Source organism: Osmerus eperlanus, chromosome 7 (genome assembly GCF_963692335.1).
Source record: "Osmerus eperlanus chromosome 7, fOsmEpe2.1, whole genome shotgun sequence".
Lineage (NCBI taxonomy): Eukaryota > Metazoa > Chordata > Actinopteri > Osmeriformes > Osmeridae > Osmerus > Osmerus eperlanus.
This window is the reverse complement of record NC_085024.1, coordinates 11,875,925-11,891,048: the sequence shown is the minus strand read 5'-3', so window position 1 is coordinate 11,891,048 and position 15,124 is coordinate 11,875,925. Positions and strand designations below refer to the sequence as shown.

At 41.9% G+C, this 15,124-nt stretch overlaps 2 protein-coding genes across 2 annotated transcripts; both read right to left on the bottom strand.

Moving 5' to 3' along the window:
- Positions 1-4,612: 4,612 nt before the first annotated feature.
- LOC134023067 (E3 ubiquitin-protein ligase TRIM16-like) lies at positions 4,613-8,444 on the bottom strand. The gene is made up of 6 exons (XM_062464888.1): positions 7,815-8,444; positions 7,408-7,503; positions 7,086-7,319; positions 6,815-6,974; positions 6,599-6,658; positions 4,613-6,133 (listed from the first exon to the last, which is right to left on the bottom strand). Exons 1-6 carry the CDS (start codon positions 8,403-8,405, stop codon positions 5,610-5,612), a joined length of 1,665 nt encoding a protein of 554 aa, XP_062320872.1. The 5' UTR covers positions 8,406-8,444; the 3' UTR covers positions 4,613-5,609.
- Positions 8,445-9,845: 1,401 nt separating this feature from the next.
- Positions 9,846-13,596, bottom strand: LOC134023066 (tripartite motif-containing protein 16-like). The gene is made up of 6 exons (XM_062464887.1): positions 12,985-13,596; positions 11,376-11,471; positions 11,055-11,288; positions 10,804-10,957; positions 10,631-10,690; positions 9,846-10,472 (listed from the first exon to the last, which is right to left on the bottom strand). The coding sequence occupies exons 1-6, from the start codon at positions 13,567-13,569 to the stop codon at positions 9,952-9,954; spliced, it is 1,650 nt and encodes a 549-aa protein (XP_062320871.1). The 5' UTR covers positions 13,570-13,596; the 3' UTR covers positions 9,846-9,951.
- Positions 13,597-15,124: the final 1,528 nt, after the last annotated feature.

Sequence of the window (15,124 nt, the reverse complement as noted above, 5' to 3'; positions counted from 1 at the left end):
ATAAAGAGTAGGCTATCCAAATGTTACACATGAACATACAGAGCAACTAAAAGCTATGATAGATCATCAATGAATACAGTGGACTTCAGAATGACGCTAGGGGGTAAACTGTCTGCTTTTTGACCCCTTTCTCTGGCTGTTGTTTTGCACCCCCTGCTGTCAGACACCTTGTCTGACTTTACTACTGGCCTCAGGTCTGTTTCAGATCAAGGTCAAGGTTGCTGTCAAGGGGTTCTTGAAGTAGCCAATGTTGACATGACTTGGGACAGGCTTGGACACACATAGGCCTAATAAGCCTAACGTACAGTCCTCAGAGGCACAAGAAGCCCTGACCTGCAGCTCTCAAAGCCAAACAAGGATCGAGTTCAATAGAAGTCCATTTATGTACTTTATTGATCCCCAAGGTCAATTATAGCTCTGCAGCAGACATGATAATAAAGGAAATAAGTATAAGAAGTAAAAAGGAAAACTGAAAATATGCAATATGGAAATACTAGGATAAAGAAAAAAATGCCCATTAGCCAACAAAAACAAACAGGACTGTGCATGGGGTGAAACACTGGTTTAAATCACAGAGGGATATTCACAAAACAATTTTACGCAGGTGACACACATGGGTAGTACACATTTTTACAAAACAATTGACCAAACAATTGACTGAGGTTAATTGAGACAGGTTAACAAATGAGAGCCACTGGTGACACAAATAATACTGCTAACAGTGAAAACCGGCGAATGGCATGAACCAGCAAACTGTACAGGTGAATTTTAGTGTATAAGTAAATACAGAAGCCCTCAAATGGGTAGAGGTGTACCAAGTACTGTGTGATATATAGTATATAGTACTAAACAACTAAACAGTGCTAACAGAGCAGTGCAAACAGTGCAGTATAATTACAGTAAGAGAACGGTGAAGAATGGTGAATTAAGTGGTACTCCAACAGCACTGCCAGTGAGGAATTATAGAGTCTATGGGCCGCTGGCATAAATAACTCATAATATTACTCCTTGTGACACTGGCTTTCATGAAAATACTATTCTTTCTTAAATAAACGGTATACTGTTGAAGTAGCAGTTGATTTGAACCGTCTTTCTTTCAGCTGAGACAACTCAGCTGATGTTGTCTCCAAACATAACTGTTCTATGAAAAATGAAACCTATGTATTTGGACAAAATATTTTATACTGACAATATACATCATCAATTGATAAGATGGAAGTCTAGTTCAGAGCAGCCTGATGACAAATTTTGCATTGGACACTAAAACAATGACCAGGCACCAGATTTAGCAGAACAGACAGAATATATTTTAAAGTTTGTTTGTGTGTGCTTGGGTAATTAAGTGTTGATCGTTAATGTTGTATCTCCTTTTGTGGATTAACAAGTTTAATGGGCAGCAGTGCAGCTCCCAGCTCTGTATATTAGTTGGTTCATGTGCGTGAGCGTTTGGCTGAGCTGGGCTCTCCTCCTTCACTCTGGTTGGCTGCTCTCTTGCTCCCCCTGCTGCCAGGTGCCTTGACTGACGTGTGGCTGGAGCCCTGCCTCTGTCACTGCCTCTCTCTGAATAAGGCGCGGATCTTAAGAACCCATTTAAGCTGCACAGTCAGACATGCTCTCTTTGAAACAGGGGGGCTCATCTTCAGATCCATCAAGTCTGAGTTGGACTCTGGGGTTGTTGGGGTCCTCAAACAGGACAGACTCCAAGAGGTCAGGAGCCTTCTTGGCCTTAGAGCTCTGGAGATCAGGGGTTTCGGCGTAGCTGATATTTCTGATGCTGGATCCCAGTCCAGAGTTACCAGCTGTATCCAGACTTTTCCCACCAGAACACATATACTTTTCCTGTAAACCACTGCTGCCATTCAACATTGACATCTTCAATTTGTCTGTTGTGCAATTATGAAAAGAAGTGTGGCTGTAGCCCTGCCTCTGTTGCTGCTTCTCTTGGAGTAAAGAGCGGATCTTAAGGACCCATTCAGGGTGCACAGTCAGACATGCTCTCTTTGTAACAGGGATGTTCTTCTTAAGATCTGTTGAGTCTGAGCTGGTCTCTCCTTCTTTCCTCTTCTTCAGTCTGTTAAGCTGACCTGCCACCTCACTGGCTCTGCCCTCCACATACTGCACAGCATTCTGGGACAGGTCTGGGCACACTGAGGCATGCTGGGATGACTGAGGACAGAATCCAGACTTCTGAGAGGAGTCTGGACATCTGACCCTCCTCAGGATCATCTTAATAGAAGTGGGGTTGTTGGGGTCCTCACACAGGAAGGACTCCCAGATGTCAGGAGGCTTGTTGGCCTTAGAGCTCTAGAAATTGTTTTTTTGGGTGTAACAGATGCTACTGGATCCCAGTCGAGATGTACTAGCTGTACTTCGACTTTTCCTATAAGAACACATCGACTTGTCCTGTAAACCACTGCTGCCATTAAAGACAGACATCTTTGATCTGTCTGATGTGGATTTCTGAAAATTAGTTTGAAAACAAGTCTGTTTGAAAACCATTTGCATATAATCCTTTCATAATGTCCTTAGAAACTGTATACAGATACCCCCTTCTAGTAATACATTTAGGTTTGGACTAAAAAAAGAGAAATTGCATGTTTTGCACCCAACTTTATAGGTTAATTATACTGTATTAGCTACATTACCTTTTCTATATATATTTGTCTTCTGAAACTTGTTTGAAAAATGATCTGACATAAGCTGCAATTCAAAGTAAAATAGGTTGCAATGATAAATATCTTATAGGATTTCAGCTACTACTGTGGAAAATGAATTTTGCTTTTTGAGTACCACAAAAGATTGTCAAACAACATGTATTATGACAGAATTCAGTTTTATGACATTCAGTTTTATCATTCCAACCCACACAGCAAGCTACGAACAAATAATATCTATTTTGAATGCAAAAAGGAATGCTCAGAGGACATCAAAACATTACCTTTGACATTTTATAGCTTTTCATTTTCTCAGAAAATGGAAAAGGTGAATGGATAAAACAACTCAACTGTTTATATATGATAAAATGATCAATCCAAAACACATATGAGGGTCCTACGTTCTTTTTCCAGGTTTCAGAAACCCCTATCATGTGAATTACAGAAACATCATGGTAAGGGTGCCAGTGGTCAAATGGTCAAGTCTCTGGTCTCTGACGGGAACAGCTGGATCAGAGTTCCAGCCACCTACCAGGACAGAACCCCTATCCTGCATCCCTCTGAGCCCAACAAGGCTGCTGGCCTCTGGGAGTCCATCCTGTGTGAGGACCCCAACAACCCCACTGCTATCAGGATCATCCTGAGGAGGGTCATATGTCCAGACTCTTACGTGAATTATAATTTGACGTTTAAACAGTGTATATGTTACACTTATTCGGGACCAGAACTAACAGAATCATAATATTTGCACACATATCTCCTTCACGATACATCTTTTTAACATTGTATCGTATATTATTATTTACTGTTGTGGATCATTCTGGTCCTCTCGCTGAGAACTATTACTAAGAGCTGCACTAGCTCAGGGCTACCCATCCAACTCTCAGAGAGCTATCACTTTTAAGGTATTTATTTATTCATTAGTCCAGCCCCAAATTAGACAAATAATTATATCAATCAAATAATTAGCTGTGTAAGATTAGAAAGTGGGGTTGGAGCCAGGCCTGGACTGGTAATCTGGCATACCGGACAAATGCCCGGTGGGCTGACGCACTTGGGGGCGATATGATATTATTATCGTTTTTTTTTTAAATATAAACTTAAAATTGGCCAATGACCGGCCCATAAAGCAGGGACAGTGGCCCATTGGTTCATTTACCATACTGAAACTGGGCTGGCCCAATCACATCTCTTAACAGGCTCCACCCCTCCCCCTCTGTTTCTTGTGTCAGATGCAGTGGCTCAGAGTCCGACCAATTGTGGTAGGCCGTACTGAGCAAAAATGCCAGGGCCATTTTTTTGTCCCAGTCCAGCCCTGGTTGGAGTTAAAACATGGATGATGACTCTCCAAAAACAAGGTGGAGGAGTTGTGTAGTTTTGGGCACGCTGTGTGTGTGTGCTATGTGGAACATATTAGTGCATACGTCATTCTACCTATGTGAAAGCTAAAAAACTTTTTTTTCACAGATGGTGTATCATTTATCTGATATAAAGGAAGAAGGGAATAGTTGAAGGTCAAGACAAACCTTTGAACACCTCGATCAAGTTTCAGAATAAATGCATTGAATTAACGTTATTTTCTGATGTGAACTGCAACTTAATAGCCACTCAGTTGTTGAATGTTGCATATGTCTTTGTTCAGGGCAGGAGTAGAGTCCCTGCCAGTTTCAAAGTGAAAATATACTTCAGTTATAATACTATTAATAGTGTTATAATTTATTTAACCTTTTGTGGACCATTGCAAAGAACATGTCTCCCTGTGTTGGCCTCGTCAGTTAACCTCCTGTTACACGAAAACACATCTCAATGTTTAATGAATTGTTCTAAACCCTCATGAAAACAGTTTAAAATGTAGGCAGCGATATCCAGTGATAATGCACTACAGAGATATTTGGATATAATGTGTCATGTGACTCTTACCGAATATTTAAAAGGAAAATAAGAGATATGCTTTGTCATGAACTTTTATTCTTTTAAACCTTGTGGTATTTATACAACATAACAATTTGGTAAATAACTAACATTTTCTGTTCATAGTAAATGCTAAAAACTAACACTTTCCTATAACTACATTGAATTTCTTTATGTAGGAAACCACATCACCAGTTGAAGAAATACAAGCATAATAGGCTGAACTCTCCATGTATTTACATGCATGGGTATATGATGTAGTATCTGCCTGCTGGATTAACAGACACCTTTTGGCCGAATGTTATCTTTGTTATCCCTTACTACTATAGTTTTGGAGAGACTTTGCTAGCGACACTGTGTCTCACGGGGCATTGTCATGTCGAGATGTCCAATCTACTCTCCAATCAGCTGAGTGTCAAATACTTTTGACAACCCAGAACCTAAAAAGGCAGTCAAACTGTCCTAGTGGAGACAGAAATAACGTTCTTCCACATTACGTTAACCTACTGAAGCAGGTGCTTGACCCTGACCCTTAAAATCATCACAGGATCTGGCTTGAGTTGTCTTCTATACTTTAACATGAGTCAATCTCTATCAGTCTCTAACCCTGACCCTGACATTCATAGAGAAGAGAAAGAATTCTCATTGTAAGACCAAATCAGAAGAGATATGAAAGATAGACAGTTATGGGGACCTCTACTTCAGCTCACACAGTTCAGTAGTGTAGTCATTACACCAAACTCCAAACCTAAAATAGAGTGGCTGAGTGAATGTGGTCTGGACTGTGCAGGATTGTGTCAGAGATGCTGTAGAAGGACAAAGTACCTGCTCCGTGATCCAGGTACACTCCCTACTCTGTGTAGCCCTTTATCCCAGCAATATCACAAAGTTGACTTCACTGTTGCCCACAATAGCCAATCGAAAACCCTCAGAGAAGACAAGGAAAAACTCCCTCAAAACTCTCAGAGCAGATATGGAAGTTAGGAGTTATGGAGGTGCAGTTCCACAACCAGAGATGTAAGGAGGGAAGGACACTAATGTGAACTACTCCAGCACACACAGTTTGGCAGTGGACTGAAAAGTCCGAAATAAAAACCCAGGATAGAGTGGCTGAGTGAATGTGGTCTGGACTCCGTGGATGAGAGTCATTGTGTCAGAGATGCTGTAGAAGGACAGAGTACCTGCCATGTGATCCAGGTACACTCCTACCCTGGAACCAAAGCTTGATGTTACTGTCCTAACATTATTGTGTCTGAAATGAAAACATTTACCATAGTACTCTAGACACCAGGATTTATCATTGTCTCCAAATCTAGATAGAAGACCTGACTCTGTTCTGCTGATGTCTTTATATGAGACTGCTATACCAACCCCTCCACTCCACTCCACCTCCCAGTAACAGCGTCCAGACAGAGCATTTCCACACAGTACCTGCCCTATGTCAGTGAATCTCTCTGCATGATAACGATATGGCTGGACTTCAAAAGTACTTTTTCCTGTTCTGTTCCCCTCAGCCAGAAAGAGATGTTTGAATGCTGTGTTTGGGTCCAGTGTGAGCTGAAAGGAATCTGGGAGAAGAGCAGAGCAGACAAAGAATCATAGAAAGAGTCAGTCAGATAGTATCACAAACAATTTTATTTGGTGGATAACTACTTCTAGAGTTTTCCATTTCTATCTCTGGAGTAAGTTTGGGCAGGTAGGCAATGCGTCAATATAATTTATAAAAGCCGTCTCACTTTTCCCTGATGGCAGTTGTGTTATTTATTTATTTTATTTTGTATTTTACCTTTATTTTACCAGGAAGGTCCCATTGAGATTACAAATCTATTTTTGCATCAGTTGCATCAGTTGTGCAACTGTCTAATGTGTGCTGCCTGCTTACTGTGTTAAGCTGTCATGTATGAATGGTGGGGGTTTATGTAGGACTGCACTGCTATTATCTCAATAAAAACCATAAGCTACTGTGTCTAGTAGCTTATGGTTTGTGTGTAGTATAAGTGAAGAGAAGAAAAGAACCGTTGAAAGATACTCACATTGTAAGAAGTCTGCTCTGGTCTTGGGCTCTGGTGGCAGTAAAAGATCTGCTGGATTCACTACAAACACACCAACACATTCACACAGAGGTCAGATGAAGTTACACACATAGTGTGTAAAAAGAGTTTGATTAGTCTGAAGATGTTTGTATGATCTACAGTGTATCTACAGGATGCTTGTATGATCCCTCTACAAGTCTAGTGTTTTTTACCCACTGGTGGTTGTGATCTTTGGCCACTCCCCTTTAAGGATATCCTCTAGTTTCTCTTTCAGCTTGGACACAGCCTCCCTCACATCACAAAAGTACTTAAGATGAGGGGCAATGGTGCTGGGTAAGTCTGAAGATACACTGGGACTGGAGAGAAACTGATAACCCTGAACAGAAAGAGAGATAGAGAGAAACGAGTTAGTGGGAAAGAACTAAACAATAAACAACTAAATAGTGAGTTACTTCCAGTAAAGTAGATGGAAGGTGAGTTACTGTACCTGGAGGAAATGGATGTGATCTTCTGTGTGTGAAAGCTGCTCCAGCTCAGCGTCTCTCCTCTTCAGCTGAGCTATCTCCTGCTCCAGTCTCTCCACCAGTCCTTCAGCCTGACTCACTGCTGCCCTCTGCTGGGCTCTGATCAGCTCCTTCACCTCAGAGCGTCTTCTTTCAATGGAGCAGATCAGCTCAGTAAAGATCCTTTCGCTGTACTTCTCTGCTGCTTGTGCAGAGCGCTGAACATAACACAACACACAGACACATTTTTGTATTTCTGTCCTGTCCCACTTGAAGTCCAGATATGTCTTCCAGAACTGTACTCACAGTCAGAGACTCCACAGCCTGTTGGAGCTCCTTCAGCTCCTTCTCTCTCTGCTGGACTCTCTTCTGAATATTCTGTTGACTCAGTCCAAGCTCCCTCTGAGGATAAACACACAAGTTATGAATAATGTGTGTTTTATAAGCACTGTGAAACTATGAATACTTATCATTTTATGTTGTATTAGATGATGATTCATTTTAACTGACAGCAGGCAGGCAGTAATTTTCACCTCCTGAAATGGGTGTGGGCTGCTACAAAATTATTACATAACTATAGCCTTTGCTCATTCCAAGACAACCACAAACTGTAAGTCTAATTACAGCAGTTTGATTGTTTACTACAGCAACATTTTCTTTTTTATATTTCAATTTACACAAATCTAATCAAAGATGGAAGCTTTGTTTCTCACCTGTTTCTCAGTTCTTTCTGTTGCAGCTGAGACTGTATCATGACCTTTATGTTCATCCATCACACACACCAAACAAATACACTGCTGGTCAGTTCTACAAAAAATCTTAATTAATTCATTGTGACAACAGCAGATCTTCTCCTGCAGTTGTGAAGAGGCTTTGACCAACTTGTGCTTCTTAAAGGCAGGAGATTCATAGTGAGGCTGTAGGTGAGCCTCACAGTAAGAGACCAGACACACCAGACAGGACTTGAGGGCTTTCTGCTTCCTCCCAGAGCAGAAGTCACACAGCACATCTCCAGGTCCAGCAGAACTGTCAGCAGGAGGAGCAGCTTGGAGTTCTGTCTTCTTCAGCTTCTCCACCACCTCAGCCAGCATGTTGTTTTTCCTCAGAATAGGCCTGGGAGTGAAGGTCTGTCTGCACTGGGGGCAGCTGTAGACTCCCTTCTGATCATCCTGATCCCAGTAGTCTTTTATACAGCTCATACAGTAGCTGTGTCCACAGGGAGTAGTCACCGGATCCTTCAGTAGATCCAGACAGATTGAACAACTGAACTGGTTGTGCTCCAGCAGAACTCCCTGTTGAGCCATTTTACTGTTCTTCTTCTCACCCAGACGAAGGAAAGGACAGGTCAGTTTCGTCTTCTCTGAAGAGATCTTGTAGGGAGGGGAGGGACTTCCTGGTTCCACCCTCAGCAAGAAGAGGAGTGGTTTAGGAATGATTACAGTGAACACTGTCTCAAAAGTGTGTGTGTGTGCATGCATACATGTAGATGTGTGTGGGTATGTGTGTGCACATGTGTGTGTGCAGGTGTGTGAGCATTTGTGAGGCTGCCATATATGGGGTTGATTTTGTATTTTATTTTTTGGGGGGGTATTTCTGCTTTAATTCTTTTTCCAAGAGATGGTGTAGAGGGACAGGAAATGTAGGGGAGAGAGAGAGTAGATGACACGGAGCAAAGGGCCTGCAGGAAGGCCTTGGTCTACAAGGTACATGCACTTATTCAGTGAGCTACCATGGCGCCCAATCTGGGGTTGATAACTTCAAAAGACTTCCATGACAATACCTACAGAAATAAATATTCTACTGATGAAGTAGCAGCTGTTTTTAATTGTCTCGCTTTCAGCCCTGCAGATGAGACCACAATGCATCTGAACTATGCATCACTGTTTTATGAAAAACTAAATCTGTGTATTTTGACAAAGCCTTTTATAACTAAATTATTACTTATCAACAGATAATATTGAAGTCTAGTTATTAGTCTAGGATTAGGCTGATGCCTGATTTTGACATTAGTAATTAAAGCAATAATGAAGAACCAAATATAGCGGAAAAGATACAATTTAATTTTGAGGGTTTGTTTGTGTGTGCCTGTGTAATGAAGTGTTGATCATATTTGTTGCTTCTCCTTGTGTGGATTAACAAGTTTAAGGGGCATCAGTGCAGCTCCCTGCTCTGTGTTTTAGTTGGTTCATGTGCGCGAGCATTTGGATGAGCTGGGCTCTCCTCCTTCACTCTGGCTGGCTGCTCTCTTGCTCGCCCTGCTGCCAGGTGCCTTAACAAGGCTGCTGGCCTCTGGTAGTCTGTCCTGTGTGAGGACCCTAACATCCACACTGCTATCAGGATGATCCTGAGGAGGGTCAGATGTCCAGATTTCTTAAAGGCTGGATTTTGTACCCAGGTGGCAGGTCACCTGAACGGACTGAGGAAGAGTGAAGGAGGAGAGACCAGCTTAGACGCTCCCACACTTGCCTAGCGGACGAGTTTACATGAAAATAACATATAACAGCTATGTTTTTCCACAAAACAGTTTATTTGAATTTTTCCAGGTACAGACTACTTTCAGACATTTCAAGGTTCAGAAGGTTCAGAAATCTTGTCTCTAAATATTGCTCAAATTGTACTGTGTAAAATCTAATCTTTCCCTCATGAATTTAATCTAATTCTTCAAAAATAATATTCTAAGCCACATACCACTTTCATTGCTCTGATAGCTTTTGAGTAAAATCTAAATCAATGGCCTAAATGAATTTTGCTCCTAAAACAGATAATCTAGTTTCTATGTCTACACAATATTGACAGTAGAATAAATATTGTATCGTAAATCATCTTCTGAATTACAAAATTATAATCCATCTAGCACAGTTCAAAACTGGACCCACGTACCAAAGAAACAAAGCCAAACCCAAACCCAGGATAGAGTGCCTGAGTGAATGTGGTCTGGACTTGGTGCAGGAGGGTCATTGTGTCAGAGACACTGTAGAAGGACAGAGTACCTGCCTTATGATCCAGGTACACTCCTACCCTGGAGGACATGGGGCCTGACAATTTAGTAGCAACATTATTGTATTTGAAGCTATAACCACCATTATAACATTGCAAGCTCCAGGACTTGTCATTGCATCCAAATTCAAAGTCAGCATTGCACCCTACATCTTTGTAGGAGAGTGCTATACAAACCCCTAAACTACTCCACTCTACCTCCCAGTAACTGCGTGCAGATACATCCTCTTTACACAGCACCTGCAAACATTTATAGAATCTTTCAGAATGGTCAGGATAAGGCTGCGGCCACACACATCCTGCCTTTCTGTTCCCATTAGATAGACGGATGTGTTTCTGTGCTGTGTTTGGGTCCATTGTGAGGGAACAGGAATCTGGGAGAAAAGCAAGGAACAAATCAGAAAAATATGTGTAGATAGATACTGTATAAGCAGATTTGTGCCCAAAGCCTACTACTTTCCCTCCATGTCTATGTTTGTCTCAGTCTTAATATGTAGTGTCAGTGGAGAGACACAGTTACATAGAAACTTACATTTTAAGAAGTCATCTCTTGTCTTAGGCTCTAGTGGCAGTACAACATCAACCAAACTCACTAAAGACACAAAAACACATTCAAATTGAGGCAGTCAAATCACATCATGAGGCATATTGTCATAATTTAAAAGTGCTTGTGTGATCCACCCACAGATCTAGTTTTGTACCCACCTTTGGTTGGGATGTTAAGCCACTCCCCTTTAAGGAGGTCCTCTAATTTCGCTCTCAGCTCAGACAGAGCCTCAGTCACATCTCCAAAGTACAGTGGAGGAGGGACTAGGATGATGGGTAAGTCTGAAGATAGACTGGAGAGAGACGGATATCTCTGAAAAAGAGAGGGGGGACGGACGGACGGACAAAACAATAGGTTAGCTGAACTGTCAGTTACTTCTGTGTTGTAGATAAAAGGTAAGTGGAATTACCAGGAGAAAGAGTATGTGATCTTCTGTGAGTGACAGCTTCTCTAATTCAGTGTCTCTTGTCTTCAGCTCAGCTATCTCATGCTCCAGGCGTTCCAGGAGTCCTTCAGCCTGACTCACTGCTGCCCTCTGCTGGGCTCTGATCAGCTCCTTCACCTCAGAGCGTCTTCTCTGAATGGAGCAGATCAGCTCATTAAAGATTCTCTCACTGTTCTTTTCTGCTTCTTGTGCTGAGTGCTGTAAGGTGACAAACCACACATTTTGCAAACACACACATATGCACACCAACAGACAAGATATTTGTTTTCTTTTGATAACACTTACATTAAAATACATCACAGCCTGTTGGAGCTCCTTCTGCTCCTTATTTCTTTCCTGGATTTTCTGCTGCAGTTTTTGCTGACTCAAACCCAGCTCCATCTATAAATAAACATCATTTATCAACAGTGCTTGTTTTATAGGCAGAATACTAATAATAATAATAGACATTAGAATACTACTGTAATTGAGATGTTATTTTTAGACTGTAGTTGAGGAATTGAGATCTTATGATTAATTGAGATGTTATTGCACTGTATCTAAGTAATTAATTGTTATTCTCACACTGGAATTTTTTTTTTGTTCACCGTGCCTAGGAGCTGAGATGTGGTGACTTTGCGATGTGACTGGTAACAGACTGTTTGACTCTGACCACTGAAATACTGTAGAACTATGCACTTCCCCATCCTTGATCTTCTGTTGTACTTTTTGTTTTCACAGTTTTTACATTGCTTTGGATAAAGGGTCTACTAGGAATATAATTTGTTATTGTAAATGTAAGTATAGAATCATAGTCACAGTACATAGTTGTATGTGTTGTATATAGAAAATGTATGATAATACAGTCTGCCATTACGCTTTGATGGGCGTGAAGGAGGAAACTGTTGCTTGTGAGGGAGGTGGGCGGAATGATGGGGTGAGAGCTCTTTGAGGTTGTAGTTGGGTGCGGTTCCCTGGATGCCATTGAAGGTTAGCAGATGATTTTGAGTTGAATCTGAGACTGGGAGCCAGTGGAGGGATATGAGGATGGGGACGATGTGGTGGTGCTTCCACACTATCATCAGGATCCTGGTGCTGTTTTGAATGTACTGTAGCTTATTACAGTAAGACTCCAAACCAGGGTCTTGATGAGAAGTGTATTCCAGTACTCCATTCTTGAAGAGACAAAGGCGTCGACAAGTTTTGTAGCATCTGACAGCAAGAGAGAAGGCCACAGTTTGGCAACATTTTAAAGATGGTACAAGGTGTTGCTGGTTTGGTTGCTGCGGGTGAGGGAGGGGGTCACGGTCTCCGTTCTCTGAGTAGTCTGTCAGATGTAAGGTGAATTATGAGAGAGTTCAACCAAATGAAAGAAAAGAGATGATTTTCATGAAACACTGGGTGTTGTCACATAACAGTGAAGGAGACTGTTTTAATGGAAGCCTTGGCCATGGGGGAGCATATAGAGAATAAAAAGGATTGAACCGATGACAGACCCCTGGGGACATTGCAGGTGAATGGAAGGGTCTGAGACTCGGCCCTGCCAGGGAGAAGTACTCGATCCTAGGAGCAAAACCAGTTTGGGCCTGTGTTGTTGAGACCAGTGTTATAATATTTATAGTTATTCTCATAAATTAATCATGGTTTCCTTTCAGAACCTAAGAATCAAGACAACCACATCAAACAGTACTTAATTTGTAAAAAGGGTGTGGACAATAAAATAACGAATCTAATAGTGTGTAAGTAGCATAAACTTTGCTCTATCCAACTCTCAAGCAAAAAGTAGTACAGAATGGACTTTGGATTTTAAAGAATGTTCTGTTACCAAAGAATTAACTTTGCTTTGACCTAGTGCTAGGCCATGCCTTCTTTTCTACGTTAATCAGAGTCAATTATTGAAAGTTTAGATTCTCACCCATTTCTCTTTCATTTCTCTTACAGCTGAAACAGTCTCATGGTCTTTATGTTGACCCACGAAGCATAGATAACAAATACACTTCTGGTCAGTACGGCAGAAAACCTCCAACAGTTTGTTGTGACGAGAGCAGATCTTCTTCAGATCTTCCCACAAGTTTGAGGAGGCTTTGACCAGCTTGTGATTCTTCAAGGCAGGCGACTTATGGTGAGGCTGTAGGTGAGCCTCACAGTAAGAGGCCAGACACACCAGACAGGACTTGAGGGCTTTCTGCTTTCTCTCAGTGCAGACGTCACAATACATATCTTCAGATCCAGCATAACAGTTAGATGTAGAAGCAGACTCAAATCCGATCTTTTCAATTTTATTCACCAAATCCACAAGCACAGTGTTTTTCTTCAGCACAGGCCTTGGGATGAAGCTTTCTTGGCAGATGGGGCAGCTGCAGACACCCTTCCGATCATCCTGATCCCAGTAGTACTCAATACATTCCATACAGTAGCTGTGACCACAGGGAATAGTCACTGGGTTCTTCAGTGGATCTATACAAATGGGACAGCTGATTGAGTCCATGGCCTCGGTCATTTTAATGAAAAAGACTATGACAGAACCAAGCTGATCACTTGAACTCTCTGTAAGAGGCAAATGATACTGGTTTTGTGCATGTACATGCAGGAAGGGGTGTTGAACAAAGTTAATAATTGTCTTGAACAATCAGCTGTTCCAGGCAGACACAATTACCTCTTTATGGAGGTCATAAGCAGGGTCGGACAGGAACTGAAAAACAGCCCGGGACTTTGAAATGCAGACCGGCCCGTGACCCGTGTACAGTTGCTTAATACAAATAGGCTATATAATAATAAAGTTTATTATATGGCAACGACAATACGAGCGTTCTGATTGGCATGACTGCATAGTGCCGTGGCAAGGGTTGCCACCCGTCCCTTAAAATACGGAATCGTCCCGTATTTGAGAATAAAATAACGCGTCCCGTTTTGAATCAATACGGGACGGGGTTTGTCCCGTATTTTCAGAGTTGTCTTCAATGCAGCATCCCATGCAAATCATCCCACCCGCATTCTGTGAAGACTCGTCCTATTCTGCCCCTGTTTGGGTAATACTCGCTGCCATCGTTGGTTTGATCGGTTTGTTTCAGGTTCACAGACAGTCAGAGGAAGTCGGGTCTCTTGGCGTAGAGTCGATTTGAAAGAATGGCGGAGGCAGCTCCAGGTGACCCCCACGTAATAAGAAGTAGGCTTACACTTATAAAAGGAAGTAGGCTTGACATGCCCCAATACTGCACACTTCTGGTCCACTGATGTTATCATGTTCATGATGTTCATGGAAGATCATTTGCAAGTCTCCTGCACTATATCTATTTTTCCAAGAGACTTTTTGAGTATCAAAGCATTTGTTTAATTTAAAGTTAATAAGTTATGGATCTGTTAATTTAATAAGTTAATAAAATATGGTTCTCACAAGTTCCCCCAAAAGCCTATTTTTTGTGGTCTCACTGTCAAACTTTGTAGGCCTATGTTTATTTTAGTCATAGCTGTGTATTCAGCTACCATTTAGCTGACCACTTGAGTTGTGATAGACTGAGTGCCTCTGTTCACACTGATTTCAATAGCAGATATATTTTTATAATGTCCATGTATCCATCTTAATATTTTTATGAAAACATGTTTTAAGTTGTAATTTACCACCACTGGCACGTCATCGGGCCTGTGGTCATCGTGGCCTTGAGGGGTGTGGCCCCTGCTGCGGCAGGCGTCCCTTATTTTTCTGTATTGAAGGTGGCAACCATAGCCGTGGCCATAGCGGCCTTTAGTTGGACCGGCCGTTCGGGAAATCTCCCGATGGCCAGTCCGACACTCAGACATCCCAAGTCTCCCCGAGGTTCCGGGAGTGTCCCGCATTTCAATAGCGGCTCCCGGACGCCCGCAAATGCTATACAATCTCCCGGAATTCGGGGATTTGGTATTTAGAGCGAGCGTGAGACTGTGCAATGATCATTTATGGGCAAACATATTGGGGTAGTAGGTTGAATGAAGAACACAAGCAGTCTTTGTAGAACTCTTTAAGATGAAAGAGCATGTCTTTTCATGACTAATATCTTTGACGTTTTTTGTTTGTTTGT